Raw genomic sequence first — 26,469 nt, forward strand, 5'->3', positions numbered from 1 at the left:
TATTTACCTAATGAATAGGAAACATTGATGCAGCAAAAAAATGCCAACAGACCCTTTCTATAAGTTGAGTTTTTGAGTTAATACATTTTTGTAGTATTTGTAGTAGACTTACAACATACAGTACTTTGATAACATAAAAAAGTAGTTAAATTCAGCTGAAATAGACTACCAACAGCTGCTACATGTGAAGTCAAATGTTGAGAAATATTGCATGCAGCAGATATACTGCAATTACTTTAGCAAGCATTTATTGTTAGTACCAAATTTGATGACTATGTTGAACAATAATTGAATAATGCGCAAAACTATTTTAATTGTCCATCAATTCAAATAGATAATAACTGCAGTTTTATTTTACCTGCAAAATAAATGCCAAAAGTTTACAAGATAAGTTTATGAATATGGTCAACAAGCCAGACACTGGCAGCGGCCATTGTTACAAACACCACCTTTACACATTATCCTAAATCTACATTTGAGTTTGCAGTAGGTGTCTCTGGTACAATCATCCATACAAACGCAGTCTTCATAAAATCCATTGCGGGGACATTGCCCGTAATCATAGCCAACTGTTTTACAGAAACTCGTGCAGTGTTCGTCGCTCTTACACGTGTGACAGTCGTAGCATTGACACCTTGAGGCCATTATGCATCGACCGTTGTCACATCCTTTGAGTTGCTTGCAATCAGCTCGACACTTTTCCACATGACACACTGGTATTGTCTGCTCATCGTAGCAGAAGACATCTGCAATAATAATGACGAAGACTCCAAAGTGATGAGCACTTTTGTTTTCAAGACAAATACTGATTTCTTCTTACAACTCGGGCAAACATTTTTGAAATGCAACATAATTTCTGACCTACAATGTCAAGAACTTCTCTAAATAATTTTAAACCAGTACATACATGTACATGTATGTACTGTTATGTATATACATGTACATGTATATACTGGTTTGATTAAATACCTTGATTCCACATTGGTAAAATAATATCAAACAATGATCCACATGTTTTATCTTTTTATATTAAATTTGTAAGTCAAAGAGAACAAGCATGAATAGCTATAACAATAATTTTTCTTTAATTAAAATAATAGCAATGTAATAACTAATAGAAATATTGAAGTATGATTATTTTATATCGCAATAATAATATATAATATAATAATAATATATCGTAATAATAAAAAATGAAGGAAACTAAAGCACGAAATCAAAAGAAGTTAATAATACAGTGTAAACAATAATATCTATGCCAACTAGACACATTCAAACAAATTTATTTTAGTGTTCAAGTAGTTTTGGTTAAATTTATATTTAATTTATATAAATTTATATATAGATATAAATTTATACTAAATTTATATCTTTATTGTAACCTTTTTATTAATTTTTTTTATAAAAAAAATGAATATTTTTATTACATAAAAAATATTTGTTGCTTTTCTTCAGCTTAAAAATGAGGAGACAAAAATATGTATTTCTTACTAAATATTATATGTTAATTCAAATTAGTTTTTATTTTTTAATTCACCAGCTGTAATCACGGTGTTGCCTGGAATTTAATTTATTTTGTTTTTAATCACATAACAAATAGGTAAAGGCTAAGGCGGCTGGTTTTTAAGAACACGACAGAATTTTGAAGCATATGTAGTATTCTTTTGCAATCTGATGCCACTTGAAGAGCATGTTTATCCAGAACTTCAGTAAAAGTGTAAAAACTGAAGAGTATTTACAGAAACTAACAAACAGAGATAACCACCATAAAAATGGAATCTGTTAATATATATTGGCAATTATTGATTCATAAAAAAGGGACGATAGCAAGTCGATTCAATAAAAATGGTTCGACATATAGTGTTAAAGTGATTTTTCCTGTTGAGAGAATGGCTATTAGGTAAAACATTGTTAAAAAAGCTAGTGGTAATGTTTTTAAAATAATTTGTATAATTATTATCTCATACTATGTTTCAGCTCTTATGTTACATAATATCATATTATGTAACATGATATGATATTATGTTACATATTATGTTTTAAATATCATGTTATGTAACATAACATGAAACAGATCTTATGTAACATAATATATCATATTGTGTTACATAAGAGCTGAAACCTCACAATTTTTATGTAAAAAAACTGGACACAACCTGTAAAAGATCTCAAAGTTTATAATTGTTGTAACAACCACTTAGCATGAGAAGAGCAAAACGATGCATAGATATCTTTCTCTATGTTTTTAGAACCTTATTCTAACATTTTATGCTTTGTGTTTGAAAAGGTGGGCAAAAAATCAAAGCTACTCTAAGTAGAAATTGCCTAGTTTATTCATTGCGCCTTCTCTAATTTCATCAAAATAAAGAAGTTGGTTTTTACTTTTATTACCAAGAAAATGTTTACGAAAGGCAAGCATAATGAATACTTACAAGAAAACAGCAATAATGCTCCAAGCGTGAACTTGACGATCTGGCAATGCATGACTGTTGATGCTCCCTTGTGGCAAACTGGCTGTAACATACAGTAGTTGAGTCAAATGTTGAGTTAAAGACTATTTGCCTGTCCTAACTGTTGAAGACTTAAAAACCTTTGCTACCAAAGTTGAATCAAAATTCTATCAAAGCTTTAGGATCAATCAAAAAGAGAGAAATTATTAAAACGCTTTTATTTAAAAATGGACCAATAAATATAGAGTTGTTAGTAAAATTTATTTTTTTCTTTTTTCTAGATAGATCATTAATATATAAACCATTATTTGTCAATATTGTAACTGAAAAAAAAGATTAAACAAAGTTAGTTCACAAAAAACCTTTGTATAAAACAAATTATTTTAATAGCAGTGTTTCATTTTGCATAATTGAAGTTTAATTGAACACAATGATAAACTTTACAACTAAAAGCGTATTTATGTATTTAGAATATGCTAAATCATAACAGCTTTTACAAACTTCACAACAGCAAAAGCAGCAACTAAACTTATATAAGACATGTTGAATATTATTGGCCCTATTTAAAAAAACTGCATGCTCTTCATAACTCAGGAAAGGTTTTTTAGCATAAATACCAAAACATTAGAAACACCGAGCTAGCTAAAAATTAGTCATAATTTAGCACTGACAGGAAACAGCAAAATAGTGACCATTTTAAACGCCAAGAAGATAATTCAAAAAGTTTGAAAAGATGAATAAAAAATTAACCTACCTGGTAGATGGTGTCGAAGTAAAGCTTTAAATAAAATTGTTTATGAAAGAAACCATTTCTTTAACTTTTCACTCAAGTGACTTCAAAACATAGTAGGCCATGAAATTATGTAGTTAACTTGGTTGGTTATCTATATCAGTTTATGATCGTTTTATCTCAGATAGTAAAAATTCCATAAAGACCTCAATCATAAAACACTTAACTGTCAGTTACCTTCTATTCTTTAGATGATTAAATACAAAAACCTATGTAAAAGTCAGTAACATGTTGAAAGCTTTTTCAAAAAAGCAAAATTGACTTTTTAAAGTTTTTGAATAAACATAATAAGGTTCTTGTAATTCCAGTAATAGAAAACAACAACTACAATAAATTGTTGAAAGATTTCAAGCGCCGTTATAATATTTAGCAAGGGATTCGGGAGGTTTAAAACAACTGATTTTAAATCAATTTCAATTGCATCATACTAAAATACAATAATTGAAAAACTAGGTTTACAGACAGGCGTGTTAAACCACTATGTCAAACAGCTGCGCTGCTATACAACATAATAATTGCACACATACTTATTACACCTGCCAACTTTACTTGCTTATGGTTAAAATACTCATGCTTGACGCTTCAACAAGCATGCTTTAAGATCATGATTGCAGAAATCATGTGGCCATCATTTTTTCCAAACGATGGCTTAAGTTATAATAACGGCTCTTATTATAGTAAAAATTTAAACCAGCTGAAGGTACTCAAAGTCATTGAAGTAAAGAAACTTTGCCAATTAAAAACAAATTTTTTACGTAAATTTTTTTTATTACCTGTGCAGTTCTTGGCTCTTGCAGTTCATTCAGCTGGTGCTTGTATAAAATACCAATCTAACAATTATTGTATTTTTTCCCCTTTTCTGCTGAAAGATTTACTATGATGTCTTCTATATTATATTACGTTATATGATACTATATGATACTGTACTATAATATTAATCTGACCTGTCTTATATTTTTGGGTGGCTGTTTTTTAGGACTTCTTTTATCTATATATATAAATATAATGTTTATCTATACATATAAATATAATATTTATCGATATTTATATTTATATATATATACATGTATATATATTTATATAATTTATATATACGCTAATTTTTAATTCCTTGATTTCAATAGCTATAGCCAGACAGACTAAACAGCTGACCTTGAGATTTATATATATATAAATATATATATATATATATATATATTTATATATATATATATTTATATATATATATAAATCTCAAGGTCTGTCGTTTAGTCTGTCTGGCTATAGCTATTAAAATCAAGGAAAGAAAAATTCGCGTAATGCTGGATTTGATCTCGGAACTTTCAGTTCACTAGGCAATAACCTAATTAATCACACTACACAACACACAATGGATTCATTAAGATGTATAAGTTTTTATCTTCGTTAAACTACACATAGCATTCTACATTATGCAATGTCACTAAAGCTTGCTCTCACATCTCTTATTAGTAAATTAAGTAATACGGATAGAAGCTTATTCAAACTAGTTATTGAGTAAGCAATGAGCCAAGTTAATAACAAGTGGCAGGCAACTCAATTAACTGCCACTGTTTATACGCTGTTTTTAAATACCTTTGCAATGTCGGGCATTTAACTAGTGCTATTTAATGCAAGATATTGTTATATAATATTACAATACTTTACCTTATTTTAAATTGCATCTCTCAGTATATTATCTAATAGTTTTTATACGGCAATTGCTCAACATACGAGTGCCACAATCTGTGAGAAAATTGAGATACGAAAAAAATTTCGAGCCAGGTAATACCTTTAGATACGGAAAACCTTTGAGATACAATAATGGGAGCTGTTTCTTAATGGCCACTAAATAGCCACAGTCAGCAGCATTGCTCTATCTTTCTCATCATTTCGGTTAAAAATTTCTGAAAAGGTTGTCTAAAATCATAACGAAAGCAAGGCAAAAACTGCCTAACCAAAAACAGATAATAAAAAATTAAAATAAATGCAAAATTTAAGTATAGTAAAATATTAAAATTTGGCTTTAGGTCTGTGCTCAGTGAGGTAAATTTTTTAAAATTAAATTCAAAATTAATTTTACGTTACGCAGCGTCACGAAACTCTAGTGTACCAAACCTTTGGCTGTCAAGTCTCTCACTCTGCCGTTAGCCACTGCGCTTGTCTCAAAGGTGAGAACTCCACACTCAGCACATAGTAATGCAACATGTTATTGCAGATCATAACTACTAAATAAGTATTAGTCATTTGTGAGCATAGGTAGTGAACTAAAACAAATGAAAACACATTTTTCTATAGTAATATCTTGCTTTTAGGTGGTTTTATTTAGCATGGAAATAGATTGATTTATATTCAGGTAATTTATATAGGAATTGTTGCTTTGAGATATGAGCACATCAACATACGAGATCAATCCTAGAACGCATTAAGCTCGAATGTCAAGATATAATTGTACTATGCGTTAAGGCTATTCATTATTGTATTTTTATTTTTATTTATTTTTATACTACACATATTATGTTAAAAATTGTATGTTATATTATTACGTTCTGTAGAATATAATAATGTATCATATTATTATAATGTTTAATATATGTCTATTGATTATAATAATTAATAACATGTAATAGTTATTATAATAAGTATTATATATTATAATAACATATTCATTATTGTTACATAAATACATGGAACAATTGGTAATTTTATTTTACCTAGTTGTCATTGTTGCGAATATTGGTTATAAATATCTTTTATAAAATCTTGTGTTTATTCATGTGTTTCAACATACCAATCTAAGCATCAAGCAAATGGTGTACATAATCAAAGAGGCCAAAATACTTTATGAGTTGTTCAAGAACTTTTAAAAAAAGAAATTCATAAAAATATAGTTTATTTACTAATATACCAGTCTACAGTAAAGAACAGAATATTTAGTTTTTTTGGTGAAATTTTATAAAATAGAAGTTTATTTGTTCGGATCAATTATGAGAACTCATAAGTGTCACAAAATATCTAACTTCATTATTTGACAAAGCAGCTCCAAGTTATTGTACACAAAATATTTCAGACAATGAATCAAACTTCAAAGAATAAGGTTTATTATAACACACAATAGTTTTTAGACTGAGTTCTTTTCAACTTTTGTAATACAATATTAGAAAGCTAAAAATATCTTTTCCACCAAAAAGCATTTTTTTGCAGATAAAAAGTACACGAAAGAGCCAAAGAAATACTTACAGAACTTATTAGGAAAAAAGGTCAAAACAAAAATCATATTTACCAATAAAAATACACTCCAAGTACTTGCGTATGAAATATATAATATGATAGTTTGGAAATTTGAACTTTGTATAGAAAACATTCATAAACTTGTACATAACTGCTAAGCTAATGAAAGACTAACTTAACAGCCAAGACATTGGCACTCTCCTCCTACACAGAATCCATCCATGCACTTCAGTTGAAATTTACACTTGACTGAGCAATACGGTTTATCTAAACAATTGTTCATGCAGTGACATCTAGCAGTAGCTGAGTTCTCGCTGCATCTTCCGTACGGCAGGTTTTTAATTGTTTGACAATATCTCATGCATCTGACGTTATTCACACAGTTTCCACACTTGTCACAGAAGCATTTTTTTGCGACTGTGCATCTTCCTCTGTCGCAGTCATATTTTTTTTTGCAAAACACTGCACAATTGTCATCCGTGCAGTCGAACTGCTCGCCGGTACTCCAACCTGAAATGAGTTCCAGAAAAAAAAGTTGAAATTAATTAAAATATTAAAAAACAAATCCACTTTAATAACAACAAATTGAGGCAAAAGTATATTAAATAAATACAAAATAATCATTAACACATGTTTGCTAGCAAAGTAGGTCAAATTCTTTATTTTAATTCAAAATTGTGAAAATGCGTTTTCTAGTTAACTAATAAAACAAACTTCTAAAATAGCTGCAAATATTTGAGAAATCTACTGATATGTGTGATAAAATCTATTGCTGAACATACATTCCTTTTGACTAGAACTTTTTGCTAGACAATAAAACAATATGTTTTATGTGTCACACTCATAAATATTAAAAACTCCAAAATTAAAAATCAATTTTAACTTTAGCCATTAAAAGGTGTAGGTAATTTTTTAAAACTGCTACAATTTGTAGTTTCAGGATTTGACATGAATTTTAGTGCATCACAGAAAAATTGCATGTCTACAGAAATACCTAAAAGCAGATAAGCTAAAATTGCGCTATTTTTATAAACTTAGCTAACAATTCTATTCTCTCTTGTTGTAATACGACTGCATATAAAAATATGGTTTTCATTACTTTTTCTAAAGCAAACATATGAAACCATATTTATTATTTTTCAATTTGCTAAAATGATTTTGGTGACTAAATGCAACACAACAACTAGTGGGGTCAAAGTGACACCCGAATGACTTCTGAATTCAAATACATATGGCTAACAAATAAAAAAGCTACAACGGTTTCATCCACCACTGTGACCACAAAGAGAGATGAGTTACATTTTATCTGCTAGATACTTTTAGTAATTTCAAAAAAAATAAAATTTGGTTTGTGAAAACCAAATTTTAATTCAGAGCAAATAATACATTTAAAAAATATTAAATCTCAACTCAAAATTTCATCTTTACTTGTAGCACCCTATTTAGTAGTGTAAAAATTTTAAAAGCGAATTTAATATTTACAAGTTATGAACTACTCAAAGAAAATTAACAGAGAATTACACATCTAGCAAACAATTTTTCATTAAAATGGAGTAGTAATACATTTTACTGTCAGCTTTTATTGCAATACAAATAGAAATATTCTAAAAGAAGTTTACTACTTGAAAATATTTTAATACAAGAAGCCCTAACAAAAATGTGTGACGTCAAACTAGTTTGAACATCCAGTATTTAAACGAAACATATTAGAATTTGCACTAGCAGAAATATTAAAAAGAAACATTCCATGCTTAGCCAATCAGAAGACAGATTAGATAAATAGATGCTACACTGCATATTAAAACTTACAGTTTGAACGACAAATTACACTGCTGTTTACTAAACCTTAAAACCTTATAAAACCAAAGTTTATATTCGATTATATATATTATATAATATTATATATACGTTTATATTATATTATATACATCAATTAAATTGGTCTAATATAACAAAGGTTTCTGAACATGCGTATACATATAATGATATAAACGTGAATTGTTGGCCTTTAAATTAATAGTATCATTTTAAGATTTAATTGTCCGACTCTGATTGTTAAATGCATGAAAAGTAAACATCTAATATATAGATTACATTTGTTTGGAATAGTTTTGGGTGCAGAAAGAAGGTCTATAATTTTCTCTTCTCAAATATGTCTAGTCTGTAAGGTCTGAGATAAGAGAAAAAGTGAGTTTCTGCCATTAATGACAACTAGGTAATTCTATAATTATGATGATCACCAAATTGCTACAAGCACCATTATAGACAAAAACAGGCATAATAGTGACAACAACAAATAAAGAAAATAAATAATGAGTTTGGGCAACAAATCTTCACAATTAACCAGAGTTTAGCCAATTTTTGTAAACATGAAAGAATTTCAGTCAAATATTTTTGTGGTAATATATATTTCATATTATGTTAGAGATATATATATGTAAAAATAAAAAATAGATCAAATAGAAGAAATTATATATAATCGTAGAATTGCGATAGAACAGAGCAACGCTTACATATGAGAATTAGACCTATGGCCATAGTGAAACAAAAAGATGAAATCTTCATTTTATCTGGAAACAACTCGGTCTTAGCTCTTCAGATGGTGAATCTGAAAGGTTTGAAAAAACATGAATTATTTTAAAATAGAGAATTTAAACAAATAACAGAATAAATGGAAACCATAATCAATGGTAGATATGTTGAGAGAGTATAATCATACTACATGGATGCTCGAAGTTGCCGGAGTAATAAAAAAGTCTTCGCGCAGAAAAATTAATTTCATTTAACATATGCAACATTTACCATTCCAACTTTTAAACTTCATAAAGTGAGAAAGTGTTTTCTGCAGTTGAAATGAATTAAGAGATAAACTAAAATGACTGTAAAGGTGTTTAAATGTCAAATAGGCAGCAAGCAATGGCTAGATAAAATATGATTTGGTGCAATGGTTACCATGAAAAGGGAATTGATACTGATGCAGTTAAAACGAGCTGAAAAACAACAAATTAAAAATCTCAAATTTGTTGAAATAATAACAACAAAGAGTACATAAAAGTGTGTCTATAAAAATAATACTGCTGCTGCAGATGCTATCCATAAAAAATATACATTCAACTATATTTGTACCTCTTGATAGTCGATACTGTCACAAACACAAAACGAGTTAACAAAATCAATTACATTAGTGAAACTTTTAAAGGTACTTTGCTCAAACTGAAAAAGAACATAGAAGCAATTCCTACACAAAAATGTCCAATTGAACATTCTTTGCTTTTGTAATTTTTAGCCATTTCTCTTTTCAATAACCGAAAATTGACAACTAAAACTGTGCTCTTACAGTGGCATTGTAACGGAACATCTCAAATTGAAATAGTATAGTTGAAAATTACAAATAAAGAAAAAGGAATGATTGATTTTAAAATAGCTTTTAAAAAAAATACAAAAGACGATCAGACATAAAATTTAATATTAATTCATAATAAAACGTAAGCGTTTAGCTTTAATCAAAATAAGGATGCTTATTTCGATGAGCTAAAATGATAAGGATGGCTTAGCCTTGTGGTTAGGTGTACATAATACTTGCATTTGTTGGGAGTTCAATGCTAGTATGGAGAGGGTTTTTTGTTCTATAACTTTGATCACTGTAGTGAGACAAATCAGTGACAAAAAACAAAAGACCAACACAAAACAAACACTGAGACTTGTATATAAATTAGACTAACAAATTTCTCCCCATTTCAATCAAGAGGTAATAAAAGTTTTACTATGGATGCAAAGTCAAGAAATCTATTTAGTTTTGCCTAATTGGTTTGATGTAGAATAAATACTATAATATTTTTTTGCAATTTTAGAAATGTTTGACAAAACTGGTCCAACACAGAATGCTTAATAGTAAAAAAGATACATATCAACTTAGGCCTTTGTAGGTAAACCCGGAACAAAACCATAACAAAAAATATCAAGATAAAATAGGCTAAAAAGCCATTTTAAATATCAGATAGCGTAAAATTTTTATATATTTGAATTAAAACTAAAGCCATTTTTTAACTGTTGACCAAACCTTTAAATTTAGCAGCAAAATCTCATTTTTATGCTAAATATAGTTTTTCTAAGCTATAAAGAATCTTTGAGAACATTTTATGAAGGAAGATAAAAACGCACTCTCACCTGCACTTGAGAAAGTCGCTATGAAAGCAAAAAAGTAGATAAAATCTCGTAATGTGCATGCAAGATAGTAGATTTCCTAAACTGCTTAAAGCAAATGATGCATGAAATGTTTTCTGCAAAAGTGAATCCTCACTACCTGATAGTTTCTGGTGATGTAATCATTACACTTCACGTAACAATATGGCTTTATGGCTTCACCAGAGATGCTCTTTTTTATTTCCAGTAAACACTATTTTTCTCTGTAAACCCAAGGCTGAGGTTTAAAAAATTTAGACTTTTAATGTTTCACAGAATATGCAAATAAATAATTTGAATAGTTTTCCGTTTTTAATTTTTTTACAGATAAATAGTCATTTTGCTTTGTGACTTGAAGTACATCAAAACTAAAGAACTAAATTATTTTTTAGAAAGCTTTTTGGCTGCCTTTGATCTCTTTTTCGTAACTGCTTTAAACTTATTATATTAATTAAAATGTTTTAATAGCTTTCATATGCATTTTTCATTGTTAAATTTTCATCAAACATTTTTCATAGATTCAATCTAACAATCCAGCATTAAATCAGAAGTGAGCAATAAAACTTGTGCAATTAATGTGTTTCATGTATTATGACAGGTTGGCGTTGCTGGTAAACTTGTTTTTAAATATAGCTTGCAGTTATTTTGAGCTTATACCATGAACTCATTGCATTTATTAAAAAATTCAAAAAAAGATCAAACATAAAAGTTAATATTACCTCATAATAAAACGTAAACAACTGTATAACAGCGGACTGTGGATATACCAAAGCAATCCCACAAGAGCCAATAAATCAGACTCTGTATAACAGCCGATAGCAGACTGTGTATATACTAGTGCGATCCCAGCATAAGAGCCGATAATACAGACTATATGTATTACAGCCGATAGCAGACTGTATATATACCAGCGCAATTCCAACAAGAGCCGATAAATCAGACTCTATATAACAGCTGATAGCAGACGGTATATATACCAGCGCAACTCTAACAAGAGCCGATAAATCAGACTCTATAACAGCCGATAGCAGACATGACGAATCTGAATTATACCAAAGCTAATTTAATTTTATCGGAAAGTATTAATATTTTTCTAACTCTATGAGTTGATTGCTAAGATGTTTTGAGATTAAAATCAATAAAACTTGATTGAGTTTAAAAATCTTCAAAGAAAAAGATGTACCAACATGAGAACACTAGTTGCTTTTATTGCTATAGTTGATATCTGCTATTGCGTTCAAGTTGCAGCGGTACTGCATTTCTATTCTGTTAGTCTTTTTGCCACTTGTGATGTCATAATTGTATTTTTGTTTGTTCTGAGCATTTTAATCACAAACAAGTTTTGTTGATTTTAATTTTGAAACATCCTGGCAGACAACGCATCTTAAAAAAACAATCCCAAATGATAAGAAATATATTGATTCTTTCTAACATTTTTAACGGATGATAGGCAAATGAATATTTGTTTCACACAAAGCTATCCAGATAAGTTGGTTCACGGTTATCTTTGACAAAGGTTTCTATGAGAAACAACTTGTGTTTATTTTTTCAGGGTATGACTCTTTTATTATGGCCTTTCATTTCTTATGATAACTAAACTTGTTTGTTTTCTCTGATTGTGGTTGTCATAAATAAAGGACAAGCGGCTTCAGCAACTTTTTCAACGTTTTTAAAAAGCTTTCATGCATGTAATAGAGACTATCACATATCGATTTGCTCCTAATTTTTTTGTAAAGATATCTAGATTTAGATGAGAACAGGGAAGAAAAGGTTGATGAATGCCAGTTCGAGTTTAGTTTTAAGCCTTCTCTGTGTATTAAAAAGGTTGACATCTTAATTTATTTGGTAGAATTAAATAACTGCTTTATTACGGCTACCAACCAGTTACTAGTAAACATATAAATAAAATAATCCTCTATTCAATGAACTTGTTGTGAAAAGCTTTTATAACAAACGTAAAACCTCTAATAATGGCCCCTTTATTTTGACCTCCATTATAAGAAAAAAATTGAAAAATAGAGCGCCTTGCATTCAAGTATAGGCTTTCCGATTATGTTTACTGAAAGCTGGCATAAAATCAAAAAGCCTAACATTGTTTTACCAGTGCAGTTTGCTATCCCTCTTATCTTATGCAGCTCATTGCTGGTTTCCATTGTTATTAATAATAATATTATTATTAATATCATTATTATTGTCCTTGTTGATTTCCTCAGCTCTTCATCTAGTAATACATTTGTATCATTATTGGGCCCCTAACCTGGGATATCCAACACCTTTCTCAGTATCCTCACTGATCCTAGTAAAGTAGAGAATTGTACTCTATCCACTATCTTCGTCTCTATGACTACCAGCTGCATTTGCTCGCGCAGGTTGCCACTGCTTCCAGTGCTCCCAGAATGATTGGTAACCGTCGCTGATGTTTTTTTATATATTTCTTATCCTATTGCTAGGTCTTGACACCTCTCTATTTTTTCTTTCACTTTTTCTGTTATCCTTGCGTCTCATAGCTCGCAAGAATAACAGAAAATTTATTATTATTATTATTTGTGCTATTGTTACCATTGTTATCATTTTTAATCAAATGAAAATATAGTGCGAAACTAAAAAGACTACAAATACTTTGCGTTAGACTGATGATGCCTCATGTGAAAAATAATGACCAGCGATTAGAGGCCATTAGGCTTAAGGAAATTTCGCTATTTTTGAATCTCTTCTGTCTAAAATACTCTAACAGAATATCCCAGCACCCAACCACTTCCTTCATAGCTACACATAAAACCCAGACATAAACATATTGTTCATCCCATGTTTAAAGCATCCTTATATAATAAGAATTTTTTTTCATACTATTCTAGTCCAATGTCACTAATATTATTATTTTATTTTTTTTTACACTGCTTGATTTGCTTTTATCTGCCTTGGCTGGAGAAAAATATACAATACGCGCTGAAGCTTAAATATCGATAATTGACTACAGTTTCAATCAAAATAAAAAATAGTAAGATTTGTTTGTTCAACCTGTCATTTCTATAAATTAAGCTAATGCTTTCTCCTATTTTGTATGTTAACTACAGTATATATACTAAAACATATTTTTATAGTTTATAAGCAATACAAATATCAAAGAATCAAATAAATTCAGGGATAATGACGTTCTTTATTTTAGACAATCTGAAACAAATAATAAGTTATTGGCAAAAGCAATTCTGCCATGAATCTGCATAAGGCCACAGAATGTGTTGAATATTCTAAAAGTAAACACTGAGTATAACAAAAAACAGTTGTGGCATGAAATGAATAGATAGATTTGCAAAACAGGAATTTTTTAAATTTAATTGAATTAAACTAAAAATAAAAGTAAAGACACTGATTGCAAATGTTTCTATTTTTATTAATTTTTTTTAGTAATATTTTTTTGAACAATTTAAAATATGACATAAAATAGTCTTTTTTGGTACCAGCAAAAATTGGTAGAACTTTCGGATTTCTTTCAAAAATGCTCAAATCGATTTGCTACCTTAATATATTTACTATAACACATAATCCTATTTCAATGCATATAATCTGTAAGTAAAAAAGAGTGTCTTGGAATCGCAACCATAAAACCACATATTCTTAAATCCGATTGCAGCTCAAGCATTCACACTTCCCTTTTACACAGAATCCATTCTGACACTTCAGGTGCCATCTACACTTTATAGAACAATAGGTGTTATCTATACATGAGCGTATGCATATACATTTTGCTGTCCAAGAGCCTAATGTACACTTGCCGTATTCAAACTTTTTTTTAGTCTGACAGATTTTGGTACATTGCTCATCAGATTCGCAATACGGACACTCATCACATGAACATTTTTCTAATTTAGAGCAAGTTCCTAAATTACAATTGTAAACTCTGCTACAGAAGTCTTTGCATTTCAATGCTGTACAAACAGGTTCTGTCAGGCCTTGAAGGTCTTTGACATCTACAAACAACATGTCAAATATGGAAAAATATTGTATTATTAGGTTCGTGCTTGGCATTGCTCAGGTAATAATAAAAGCTTTAGACAAAAAATTTATTTTTATTTAACACATAAAACATTTACCGTTCTAACTATTAAACTTAATATCATGAAAAAATGTGTTTTTTGTCCAGTTCAAATGAATTGAAAGAAAAAATAAAACAACTGTTGAGGTTTTCAAAACTTTTTAAACCACTGCAACTTTTAAATTTTATATCATGAAAGAAATGTTTTGTTGAAATGAATTAGGAGGAAAAATAAAACTGTAAAGGTGTTTAAATGTAAGGGTGAAATAAGTAGCAAGTAGTGACTAAATATAGTCTGTTTAGCTATGACTACAATGAAAAATTATTTGCTATAAAATTATATGGTTTCAGTTTATTTTAGTGTTGAGAAAATAGTAATGTTGACCCATAGTAATTATCTAATGCAAACACCTAGTAAAAATCATCATCATTGAAAAATAGTAACAAAACAATATGTTAACCTTAGTAACTACAGTTATCCACAATAACTTTAGTGCATTTTATGGTTATGATCTGCAAGAAAATTTAACATTACAATGTACTGCATGCAGAGTTCTTACCGTTGAGACAGATGTGTAAAAAAACTAAAAACTAAACTAAAAACATACTTGAAGGAAGTTTTAGTAAACTTTATACTTTGACTAAAATTTTATCACTTATTTGTTTGCAGATTGGTTTTCACCACAACCGATAACGCTGAACAAAGATAGTGGCCAAATAACATATCAATATTTTTTTATTTGGTTGTAATCAGTTCAACAATAACAAAATTTTAATTTCAAGAAAAATTATTGTTGATATCATATGGCAAAAACGAATTTGCTTTAGTATGGTAAGGAAAAAAGCATCGGCTTTATAATTATGCAAAGAGTATTTATAACAGGGGCATTGTAACTCGTGGGGTTACAATAGTCAATTATTATGTCAGTTAGCGAGCGCAATTGAGAAACAGGTACACAGTATATAATAAGAGCAATAGACTACTAAGGACTCTCTAGCTCAGTGGTTAATTTTGCGGTTAAAACGTGTGAGTTCAAATTCAACATGAAGCCAGCTTTTAGTTCTAAGATTTTAAAAGCTACATGATACAGTCAAATAACTAAAAATACAGGTAAATGAAGAGACGGATAACTGGACAGGCAGATAATTGAACAGACAGGTAAATGGACAGATAAGTAACTGAACAGACAGGTTATTGGACAGATAGATAACTGAACAGACAGATAATTGGACAGAGAGATAATTGGACAGACAGATAACTGGACAGATAGATAATTGGGCAGACGAATAATTGGACAAACAGGTAACTTGACTGACAGATACTTGGACAGATAGATAACTGGACAGGCAGATAATTAGACAGACAGATAACTGGACAGGCAGATAATTAGACAGACAGGTAACTGGACAGACAAATAACTGGACATAAAGATAACTAGACAGACAGATAACTGAGAAGACAGATAACTGAACAGACAGATAACGATAGATGACAGCAAACTATGATATTTATGTATACAGATAAACGACAAGGCTAATTGATTTAAGCACACAGCTTTGATGTGATTTTAACTCAATGTACATGGCCAGTTAACTTGACTCTAACAGCATCAATTCATTTGATGTTTAACTATTTTGCTTTGTAAGCTAGCCACAAATTACTATATGCAGAATATAAAAGTTCAGTTAAATTGCAACATATATTCGTACACAAACAATTAAAATTTTTTTGAAATCAAGCATACAATTAAATTGAATTCAATTGTTGTTGCACTAAATATATAAAATAATAACTTTGTACTCACATATCAATAAAGCGGTCATGGTAAGGGCAGAACAGTGGAAAGAAATATGCATTTGCTGTTGAGTCCACTTAGCCTCCACTTAGAATGTGGTTTCTAAAAAGTTTATCTCAGATATTGGCTGATTAAAAAGAGCAGTTCTAAATATGAGAATTTTTATGTAAATTATGCTTTGAGCTTTTGACTCTAAATAAGCAAAACAGGATATATTACATAATATAACATATACCTAAATAATATAGCATCTACTCCTATAAACTTTAAATATCTCAAAATATAGTAAAAACCTCATAAAACAGCAAATAATTCAATCAATGCAGAACATACACTAAATTATAGCATTGGTGTCTGTAAAGAGCATTCAGCCTTAAAATATAGTACAAGTAAATTGAGTTGTAAATTATGACATCTGTAAAATAATGTTTTAAATTACGATTTTTAATGAAAAATAAAAGAAGTTATTTAAATTTTGTGACACTAACTTATAATAGTATATACATTTGCTACCACAATATAACCTACACCAATTAAAGGAATAAATGATAATAATAAAGTACATGTATGCATGTGTATACTCGGATGAGTATTTGTAAAAAAAATTCCAAATACCAATAAGTTCTTTAAACTGAAAAATATGCTTGAAATCTGAATTTCAGAATAAACAGCTCAAACTGGCACACCTATGATATAGCATATATTTCTATCTTCATGAGCTTACAAAACATACTATGTGTTTTAGATCGTTTTACTATGTTTTTGGCTTTATTGTGGTAAGTAATAATCTAAATTAACAATACTTGCATACTTTCAAGCCATAATATTGTTTTAGTAACTGCAGAAAGCTAATAAAATCTATATTATATGTCAGGACATGTACGTGTGACACATTAAGTACTGAAGAGGTAAGGCTGAAAACCCTCTCAATTGAACACTCATATATTTTATTTACAAAGACATAAATACTGAAGCTTTTATAAGAAATCAATAGGCTTTCAAGTGAAACATCAAACACGCTATTGTGTTAAACAGCTAAAGGCTCTGAACATTATGATCAAACTCAAGTTGCATATTTGATAACTTTCAAATTGACTAAAAACAACAGCAGTGATTTGCAAATAGAATCAAATATTTCATTACTATTATTATTATTATTTCATTACTCAAATTCAGGCAATCTACATCTAAATTATAAACCTATAGCAATTATGCATAGCTTCTTGTTTAAAGAACATGTTTTGAATGATCCTAAAAAAAACTGTTGGGATAGAAACCATAACATTTGTTTTTACCATTTAAAACAACCTTCGTGCATCAAAACATCTAGATATAGTTTTAGTTAAAAATCAAGTGATTTTTAGTTCAGAAACTTTACAGAAATTAAGTTAGCTCTATAGTGTTTAAAAACAACAGCAAGAAAATCTAGATATATTATTTCATACCTTACCTTTATGATGAATACACAGTTAATCTAGTATGTATTAATTATGATAAGATATAGATTTTTTCTGAACCATATAATGCCATAAAAACAAAATGTCTTACCTCACATAGTAGAATTGCAGCACTAACTACCCATAAACGCAAATCAATATCCACAAAGAAAAGCTGAAAAATTTCCCTGAAACATTTCCATAGAATAGTCCAGAATTTTCTTACATGACTTCAAATGTCTATAAGTCAGCCTTCTGTAATGTTGCATGGAAAAAGTTGACTCAAGGTTTTTGATCTGACAATAAAACTAATTGAGCTAGACATTCGGTTTAAGATAACTTAATGTGTTTGTGTTTGCAAGCCGGAACATGCCACGCCATTGTTGCTAAATTGGTACACTTGAGCGAGTTCTCTAAAGACGCTTCAGTTGTGTACCAAACATTAAATTTTGGGAAATTAAATAGAACTCAGTACTCTAGCTTTTGAGATTCATTTTAAAATAGACATTTTAGAGTTACATTTTGACTAGAGAAAATATTAAAATAAAGGTAAAAGATGTTATAAAAATGTTTTCACTTATATGAGTAGCAAATATTTTCCAAATTACTGACTTAAACAGAAAGAAATACCTGAAAATATAAATAAATTGAACCAACTTGATGAGTTATTAATACAGATCAAAAAATACAAAAATATATTACTAAAAACAAAGCCTAAAAAGATTTTGAACAATTTTGAAGTCTTGCATTTTTGTTTAAATAAGTAAAAATTTAGGTTAAAATAAATATACTGCGGTGAAAGCCAGTTAGACTTGGGATTAGGCCAATTCTCAGCTAGGCTTGGGGTGGTTTATCAGGTCAAATAGCCACAGGACTTCCCACAAGATTAAAGGATGACAGGATGGAGCAGACACATCTAGACAAGTGAAAATGTTAACAGGCTCGCTCAGTAAGAAAAATAGAGAACCCTTACGCATTGCCTATATACTATTATAATATACAGCAATATTTTATTATATACACAAGTGTAATTATTCTAATTTTGATTCTAGCTTGTAGATATTGAGATTTGGTCTGGTTCATAGGAAATGAGTTTTTTCAGCTTTTTTTTAATGCTTGGTCAGACTATATCACTATATGCCGGTGTTTATCTCAAATTGCTCAAGTGATCATCTGTGATAAAAATATTCACACTATCACGAGCCCATCCGCCTATACAACAGCAACTAGCCTGCGACATAAAGTCTTCATTATACAATGGGGTCACAATAGGGCTCACAATGGGGTCACAATGGGGTCACATTGGGGTCACAATGGGGTCACAATGGGGTCACAATGAGGTCACAATGGGGTCACAATGGGGTCACAATGGGGGTCACAATGGGGTCACAATGAGGTCACAATGGGGTCACAATGAGGTCACAATGGGATTACCTAAACGGTGAAACATTAGTCCCGCAGTAACTGTCACAAAAGAAAATATGGATCGATCAATTTACGACAGCCAATCACTATTGCTGGAGTTGCGCACACTGCACAGGTTGTTTTGGATTCTCGGAAAACTAACCGAAAAGTTTAACAGGTTCGAGCTTTCCCAAAGTATCCCATTTCACAATAAACATAGTCAACAAATAATCGCAGATAAGACAAGACTTACATATGGCGATACAGTGGGAACAAGCTTTTGAAGCACTTATTTTGAATGCCTAATATTTAATAAAGCAAATACACTTAAATACATTTTGCTAAAATGACTACAGCAAATCTATGTCAATATGACAATTTGAAAACTTGTTAGGAACTAATATAGTGGGTTTTTAGAGTATGAATGTAATATATTATATGAATATATTTTTGCTATGGCTGACCTTTGACCTTTGTTGCTTCAAATGTAACTACTCAAACTTTTAAAAGTTCAGTGATGAACTCTTAAAAATTTTTTGCACATTTTTTGAGAAAGGATTGGTATGTTTTTAACATTTGCAATTGTTTTTGATGTTTGAGGTGATCCGACTGCCAGGATGTTTCAAGAATCAAATCAATAAAACTTGATCATGATTAAACCGTTTTTACCAAAAAGTTCAAAACATTTTGGACAAATAAAACCAAGGTTGTTTCTTTGATTAACACTATATGTCGAGCTCATGTTCATTAGCTGACTTTTTGTTTTTTGTATTATTGTGTAAACATAAAAGTGCTTTAAGAGAGACTAAATACCTGCAACTGGTAATATATTTTACTACTTGCACAAACTATATTGTGATTACACAAACATTGCATAAATTTCCCTAAAATTCTACTAAAACTATAATAGCATCAGCAGCAACTTTAATAAAGCCTAAATATTTAGAGTTTTTAAGAAATTTAGTAAACAAATAGGAATGAAATTTTCTATCAGAACTATTAAAAATAATTATTTACAAATATTTATATAATTCAGCAGATCAACTGTTGACTCAATAAACATTTTTTACCACTATATATTTTATAGAACCACAAAAATTGTAGGCCCGAAAACCGCAAAGAGGTAATATACGGAAGTAAAAATACGTAAAAATGAGAGCAAAATATCAAGGAACTTCATTAGAAACTAGTAGCAATAATAAAGAATCTGTGCAGAACTAACTTTGTTCAAGCTATATTGCAATGACAAAATTTTTATGAGCAAGTGTTTTGCAGTCTAGAAACATTTTATTACATGTAGGCAATGCTCGCTGATGAAAAGACACTGGTGGCTGTGGAGGGTTTACTATATATCCGAGTGTAGTAGGTTTACTTGGCTTTATACATAAGCAAGGTTTGGCTTGTTTATTCAAAACATGCAAAATAGGTTTAGATTTTTAAGCTGCAGTTTTTAGTTTTTACAGCCCTCGAAACTTGAGTGAGGCATCCATTAAAATGATGTCTGTAATACAAACAGTTTTAGTGTCATCTGCTCAAAAATTGGCATTTGGTTTCCGTAAAGATCAAGACTAAAAATCGTTGTTCAAAAAGACAAAACACCTTTAAAATTGTATATTTTATTTATCATTGCATAAAATGAAATCAACACAGTAGAGTCTGGCAACAGTCATTCATAACAGTAGAGTCTGGCAACAATCATTCATAACTTGCAAAGGAAAATCTGAAATTGGTCAAAAGCTAGCAACTACGTGTCTTGGTTTTCAAGTTCTGGTAACTTGCAAGTATCCAATAGATAAAAATGTAAACAGTTCGAAATTAGCAAAATTTATATGTCACAACTTTGTCTGATGCAATGGATCTCACTTTGCAGAAAGAACAAACCTAAGTTGATAAGACAATGTATAGCAATAACAACTTTAATGAGAGTGACAAAATTTATTAAAAAATTACACATGAAACAAGATGAGCACCAAAATAACTTGAAAATTACACATAAAACATTCTATTGAAATGCAAATAGCTGAAAAACTGTAGTTATCACAATATTAGACTGTAGCAGAATATTTAACTAAACAGTCTAAAACAAAAATCCTTAATTTGGCCACTTGCGCTTTTTATTTTGCTCTCCGCTCACTAAGTAGAGTTCAAAACAGTCTAATCAGCCAATCATAATACAATGATTACAACAATGTTTTCAGCCAATCATAATACAATGATTACAACAATGTTATCAGCCAATCATAATACAATGATTACAACAATGTTTTCAGCCAATCATAATACAATGATTACGACTATGGTAACAGCCAATCATAATACAATGATTACAACAATGTTTTCAGCCAATCATAATACAATGATTACAACAATGTTTTCAGCCAATCATAATACAATGATTATAGCAATGTTATTAGTCAATAATAATACAATGATTACAACGATGTTATCAGCCAATCATAATACAATGATTACGACTATGGTAACAGCCAATCATAATAAAATGATTATAATAATGATATTTAAATATTTTTAACCCTTTGCAACAAATTGTTGCAAAAAAGATTGCCCAGATCTTCAAATTTTCAATAATTTTGTCGCGGTTTGTTTTAAAGAGATTTTTGACAGTTGGCTTAGTGTCAGCATCATGCTAAGATAATGGTAGTAAGATATGTTATATTCGTAGTGCAGCCTTTAAAACCTCATGCAGTAGAATAAAAATTCAAAAAACTACCAAATAATTAATTTTGTCTGTAGAACAACAATAGTTCAATTGTGTTTATTGCTGCCTTTTTGATATAAATGACCATCAACAGAGTTTTATTTCCCAAACAGGTTTGCATAGTTACCGACCAACAGTATTTCACAGTCATTTTGGTCATGTGAAATATTACTTACAAAAATATGTGTAGATAAATATGCACAACATTTTCTGGTAAAATAAACTGCAATATTCTCAAAAACCTAAATAGGTAGGCCACAGCCTGTACAACTACATTCTCCATTTTCACACTTCCCGCCCTTACAGCGTGACATGACCTGACACGAAAAAAAGCAATCTTTATCAGCAAAACAGTCATCTGTGCAAAGGCAGCGTTTAGCGGGTCCTTTGGTTGAACATCTTCCTTTTCCTTTTCCTTGCCTTTTGCAGGTTAAATTGCATGACATGTCATTGAAGCATTCATCGCAATCTGTACACGAGCATTGATCCATTCTAATGCAATGTCCTGTGTGGCAGCCATATTTTCTGTGACACAGTGAGGTACAAAGTTTGTGTGTACAATAAACACCTTCCGTAAATTGGTTTAGACTTAGACCTGCAATCAAAAACCAAAGATCAATCATAATAACATAGTTAGTATTTTGAAAAAATAAACTCATGCAATAAATCCTAAACATGTATCAAAAACTGAATTTTTGCTAAAATGTTAGAAACACTACAGATAAGCTTTTACTATGTTTAGATCAATTCACAAAGTTTTCAGAAAAATTGGACCAAATCTTTGATTCCTGAGTCAAATTCTTTTTAAAAATATGAGTTCAAAAGGTTTCTAAAGTTTGGTACTTGAAGTAAATAGATTGAAAACAATGTAGACAATGATAGAAATAAGCTTAGTTGAAAATTCTCTCAGCCTAGACGACACTGCTGTCAACTGTACACAACACACAGTCATGTGGTGGTAGGTGACTGGTTTTAGTCCGTGTTGAGTCCGGGTCTTAACAAAAGGCCTAAGGATTAACATCTTCCTCAATTGCACTAAGAGAGGACCTTTCTCAATATGTGAGCTGTTCCTATTATTATTATTGTAAAAAATTTTTTCACAGTCATGTGGTGGTAGGTGACTGGTTTTAGTCCGTGTTGAGTCCGGGTCTTAACAAAAGGCCAAAGGATTAACATCTTCCTCAATTGCACTAAGAGAGGACCTTCCTCAATATGTGAGCTGTTCCTAAGATGGCTGGCTTATAATAATAATAATTATTATTATTATTATTAGAGCTTTGCCCGCACACACCCACACACACACATGCACCCACACACACACATACGCACGCGCTCAAGCGCACGCGCTCACGCGCACGCGCACACACACACACCCTACAATGAAATAGTTTAGATTTGACAAAAAATAGATTTATTAATTGTCAATTATTTTCTAGTATTACTAAACTAAAAAGAAATTTATGGGAAATCTTCATACAGAGAATCTCAGCAGTAACTAAACCAATAAGGCTTCAGTAGCTGAGACATTGTTGTCTGTAGCAAAAGTATTATGCTCCTTTGCTTCGGTTTGGTTGAGCACTCTGTCAGAGGTTTGACACTATTAGCCTTAAAGCAAAGCTCATCATTTTGGTGGCTTTATCACTTTTGTATAGCACATTTGACTTTCTTAAAAACTGAAACAACTCAGTTGTTTTATTACCAGAAGTCAACTCTCATTGGCAAGAGGAATCATCTCTCTTACTGGCTTTCAGCTGCCCTAATGAGGCTTCAATAACCAAAACAGTGTCTAGAGCCCAAACTGTAGCAAGAGTATAGGAAATCTTATTCGGTATTGAATTAAAAGTTCATTAGTTTAACACTAAAACTATTGAGGGTGTTTGAATTTTCACATTGGCGAAATCATTGAAAAAGCTCTAAATATACAGTATATAATATTATACGGAGTGAAATATATACAATTATTTCCCAGCTTGTACATTATGTTCTCTAAATAATTTCATGTAGATTCTTAAATTTTAGTTTAAAAAATACTTCTTGCATTGATTTTAACATGTTTCCTGCAATCAAGTTTTGTTGATTTCAATTTTGAAACATCTTGGAAATCAGATCACCTCAAACATAAAACAAATTGAAAATGATATAAAAATTTTGACACTTTCTGATAAAATCTACTATAAATTTAGTAACATTGCTTTTAAAAATAACTTAGCTAATAACCAGATAAGACACATTGAGTAACATAGTAGCGTATCTCTCAACAACTATCAACTTCTTACTGTTTTGAATATACTTACACAGCACAGTTAAAATTACTGTTATGTTGAGCGCTGTACTTTTCATCTCCGTCTGCTGAAGTTTCTTCAATCAGCATGAAACCAATCAATCTATTGATAAAATATTTGTCTGCAAGTTCCATAAAGTTATGTGGTGTATGGTATTATGAGACTCAAAAATACTTTCTCGTTTTGCAAATCTAGCTTCTACTGCAACTTCTAGCAAATAAATATGTGAAACCATTTTACTAGAAAACATCAAGATTTTTTAGCAAAAAATATAATAGATAAACGCATAGGGCTGTCATGTTGAGCTGAAGTTTTAAAACTGTAGGTTGCTTGAGGAGTTCAACTTTTTGAAATTATTATTGACTTGCCTAAAAATTTCTTAAATTACTTTTAGTTTAAATGCCCAGTTTTAAAAGTCCAATTATTTTAGATGTTGCTAACTGTTTAGCTATATACTTCCATATTTGACTTTTTGAGCTTTAAAAACTTTGATTTAAATCCTTTCTCACACCAGCATAACTTAAATCTTCTAGGTATTAGTTATCATAAAGTCTGCAAAAAAATATTCTAAGTGTAGTTTGCATAAAAAAATTGAAACCGCATGTTGATAAAGTTTCTTTGCATTGTTTAAACAGTTAAAACTGCTGCCACAACTACAGAAAAATTTATAGAAGTTTGGGCAAAAGCTTTACTCATTTAATTTAAAGGTAGCTAAATATTTAGAGATTAATATAATTAAAATTAAAACTTATTCTAAATATTTAAATTAAAAAAAATTATGTTAGGTTTTAAAAATGTTGAAACTACTTTTGATACCAAACGTGATGAACTGCAAAAGTGAGATAAGGTTTTAGTAAATTTAAATTTTATTGAAATATGTAAAGTATTTCTAGCTTTTCAACTTTTGATTAAAAAAGCTGCTGCTTTGACAATGACGTGTTTGATACCAGAAGGCATTTTCTGCAGGTAACACATTATTTCTTTTAATAGTGAAAAAACCTCTGAATGTAATATTTCTGTAACATTATGTATATAAATATTTCTGATACTTAATATTTCTTCTTTTTTCATAGCAAAGTATTAATTTCATTGCTTTATTTGCATTGCATAGCAGGGTTTACAATTTTATCTTTTTATTAATTTGAATTAAGTTTAGCAGGTATAAAATTTAAGTTTTAACAAGCTGATGTAATAATTTTGAACGAAGGTTATGGCTACCAGCATTTTTCTGTATATACTTCAATAAATTCAAAATGGCAAAAATGGAATAATTCAAACAAATCTAAGCTTGAGGCATCATATACATATATGAATCAGATCAGCATTATATTTTGAGCAAACATAATTTCCTTTTTATAGATTAGCAAGCTACAAACGACCTATCTACTATCATTTCATATGAAAAATTTGAATTTATAATCTACTATTTAACATTTTATAATAATGTTTTCACGAGCGTTGTAAACCAGATGAACCGAAACAGGGCAACAGTTCAGCTTTCAATAAAATGAATTGCTCATGTTGCATTGGAAAGGTGAAAACTATCAAAGTCAATATGGAAAAAACCTGATGCCAAAATTAAGCTACTTTTAAATTTAACAGCAAAAACTTTCAAAATAATTTAACCTTCAAAATGAATGATAATTAAAATTTTTTTGTTAACTTTAATGCTCAGAATATCGAAAGCGAATCAGGGCCAATATCTAATAGCCTAAATGTGATCCAATTAGAAAAATCTCTTAAAACCACTAACTTTAAATTATATGTGCAGAAAGATATTTAATAGTTTTTTGTAAAGAGATAACTTTGCATTTATGTTAAACAACTTTTCATAAACAACATTTTAGATTGAGTATCAAAGCTTTTTATTTTTGTGTTACAAAAGCAGTTGTTGTAAATGTGTCAACCTTTACACATTCGCAAAATTGTGTACATGTAATTGGTGAAAAGACTAAAGTGTTGGTCAATATAAGGCTTGAACGACTAGTATTCAGCTTATCATACTGACACTCTAAGCAACTGAGCTGATCAACCATCTCTCAATTTACAAAACATTTGTGTCAATACTTATTATTTGCATTAAGTAACAGAAAAAGTGAATAGAGAAATGGATAAAGGCGTAAAGCAATATCGATACAACATTTGAATC

General features: G+C 29.9%; 1 protein-coding gene and 3 long non-coding RNA genes across 5 annotated transcripts; all 4 read right to left on the minus strand.

Moving 5' to 3' along the window:
* Positions 1-231: 231 nt before the first annotated feature.
* LOC137396882 (uncharacterized) lies at positions 232-3,256 on the minus strand. Its single transcript, XM_068083185.1, has 3 exons — positions 3,205-3,256; positions 2,433-2,514; positions 232-746 (listed from the first exon to the last, which is right to left on the minus strand). The coding sequence occupies exons 2-3, from the start codon at positions 2,482-2,484 to the stop codon at positions 406-408; spliced, it is 393 nt and encodes a 130-aa protein (XP_067939286.1). The 5' UTR covers positions 2,485-2,514; positions 3,205-3,256; the 3' UTR covers positions 232-405.
* A 2,798-nt stretch (positions 3,257-6,054) lies between these two features.
* Positions 6,055-13,030, minus strand: LOC137396800 (uncharacterized). 2 transcript variants are annotated; one of them, XR_010978616.1, is made up of 3 exons: positions 12,908-13,030; positions 8,982-9,076; positions 6,055-6,978 (listed from the first exon to the last, which is right to left on the minus strand). It is a non-coding gene; the product is annotated as an uncharacterized lncRNA (long non-coding RNA). The 2 variants fall into 2 exon arrangements; XR_010978615.1 differs by lacking the exon at positions 12,908-13,030 and adding an exon at positions 10,636-10,737.
* Positions 13,031-13,797: 767 nt separating this feature from the next.
* LOC137396862 (uncharacterized) lies at positions 13,798-18,162 on the minus strand. Its single transcript, XR_010978639.1, has 3 exons — positions 18,028-18,162; positions 16,489-16,581; positions 13,798-14,618 (listed from the first exon to the last, which is right to left on the minus strand). It is a non-coding gene; the product is annotated as an uncharacterized lncRNA (long non-coding RNA).
* Positions 18,163-21,221: 3,059 nt separating this feature from the next.
* Positions 21,222-24,424, minus strand: LOC137396598 (uncharacterized). Its single transcript, XR_010978584.1, has 2 exons — positions 24,333-24,424; positions 21,222-22,633 (listed from the first exon to the last, which is right to left on the minus strand). It is a non-coding gene; the product is annotated as an uncharacterized lncRNA (long non-coding RNA).
* Positions 24,425-26,469: the final 2,045 nt, after the last annotated feature.

This window comes from Watersipora subatra, chromosome 5, assembly GCF_963576615.1.
Source record: "Watersipora subatra chromosome 5, tzWatSuba1.1, whole genome shotgun sequence".
Lineage (NCBI taxonomy): Eukaryota > Metazoa > Bryozoa > Gymnolaemata > Cheilostomatida > Watersiporidae > Watersipora > Watersipora subatra.

Bases quoted from the DNA above. Each gene is read 5' to 3' on its own strand.
- LOC137396882 (XM_068083185.1), bottom strand. From the start codon at position 2,484: ATGCATTGCCAGATCGTCAAGTTCACGCTTGGAGCATTATTGCTGTTT. The intron at 747-2,432 runs GTAAGTATTCAT...TTATTATTGCAG, and splicing joins AGCATTATTGCTGTTTTCTT to ATGTCTTCTGCTACGATGAG.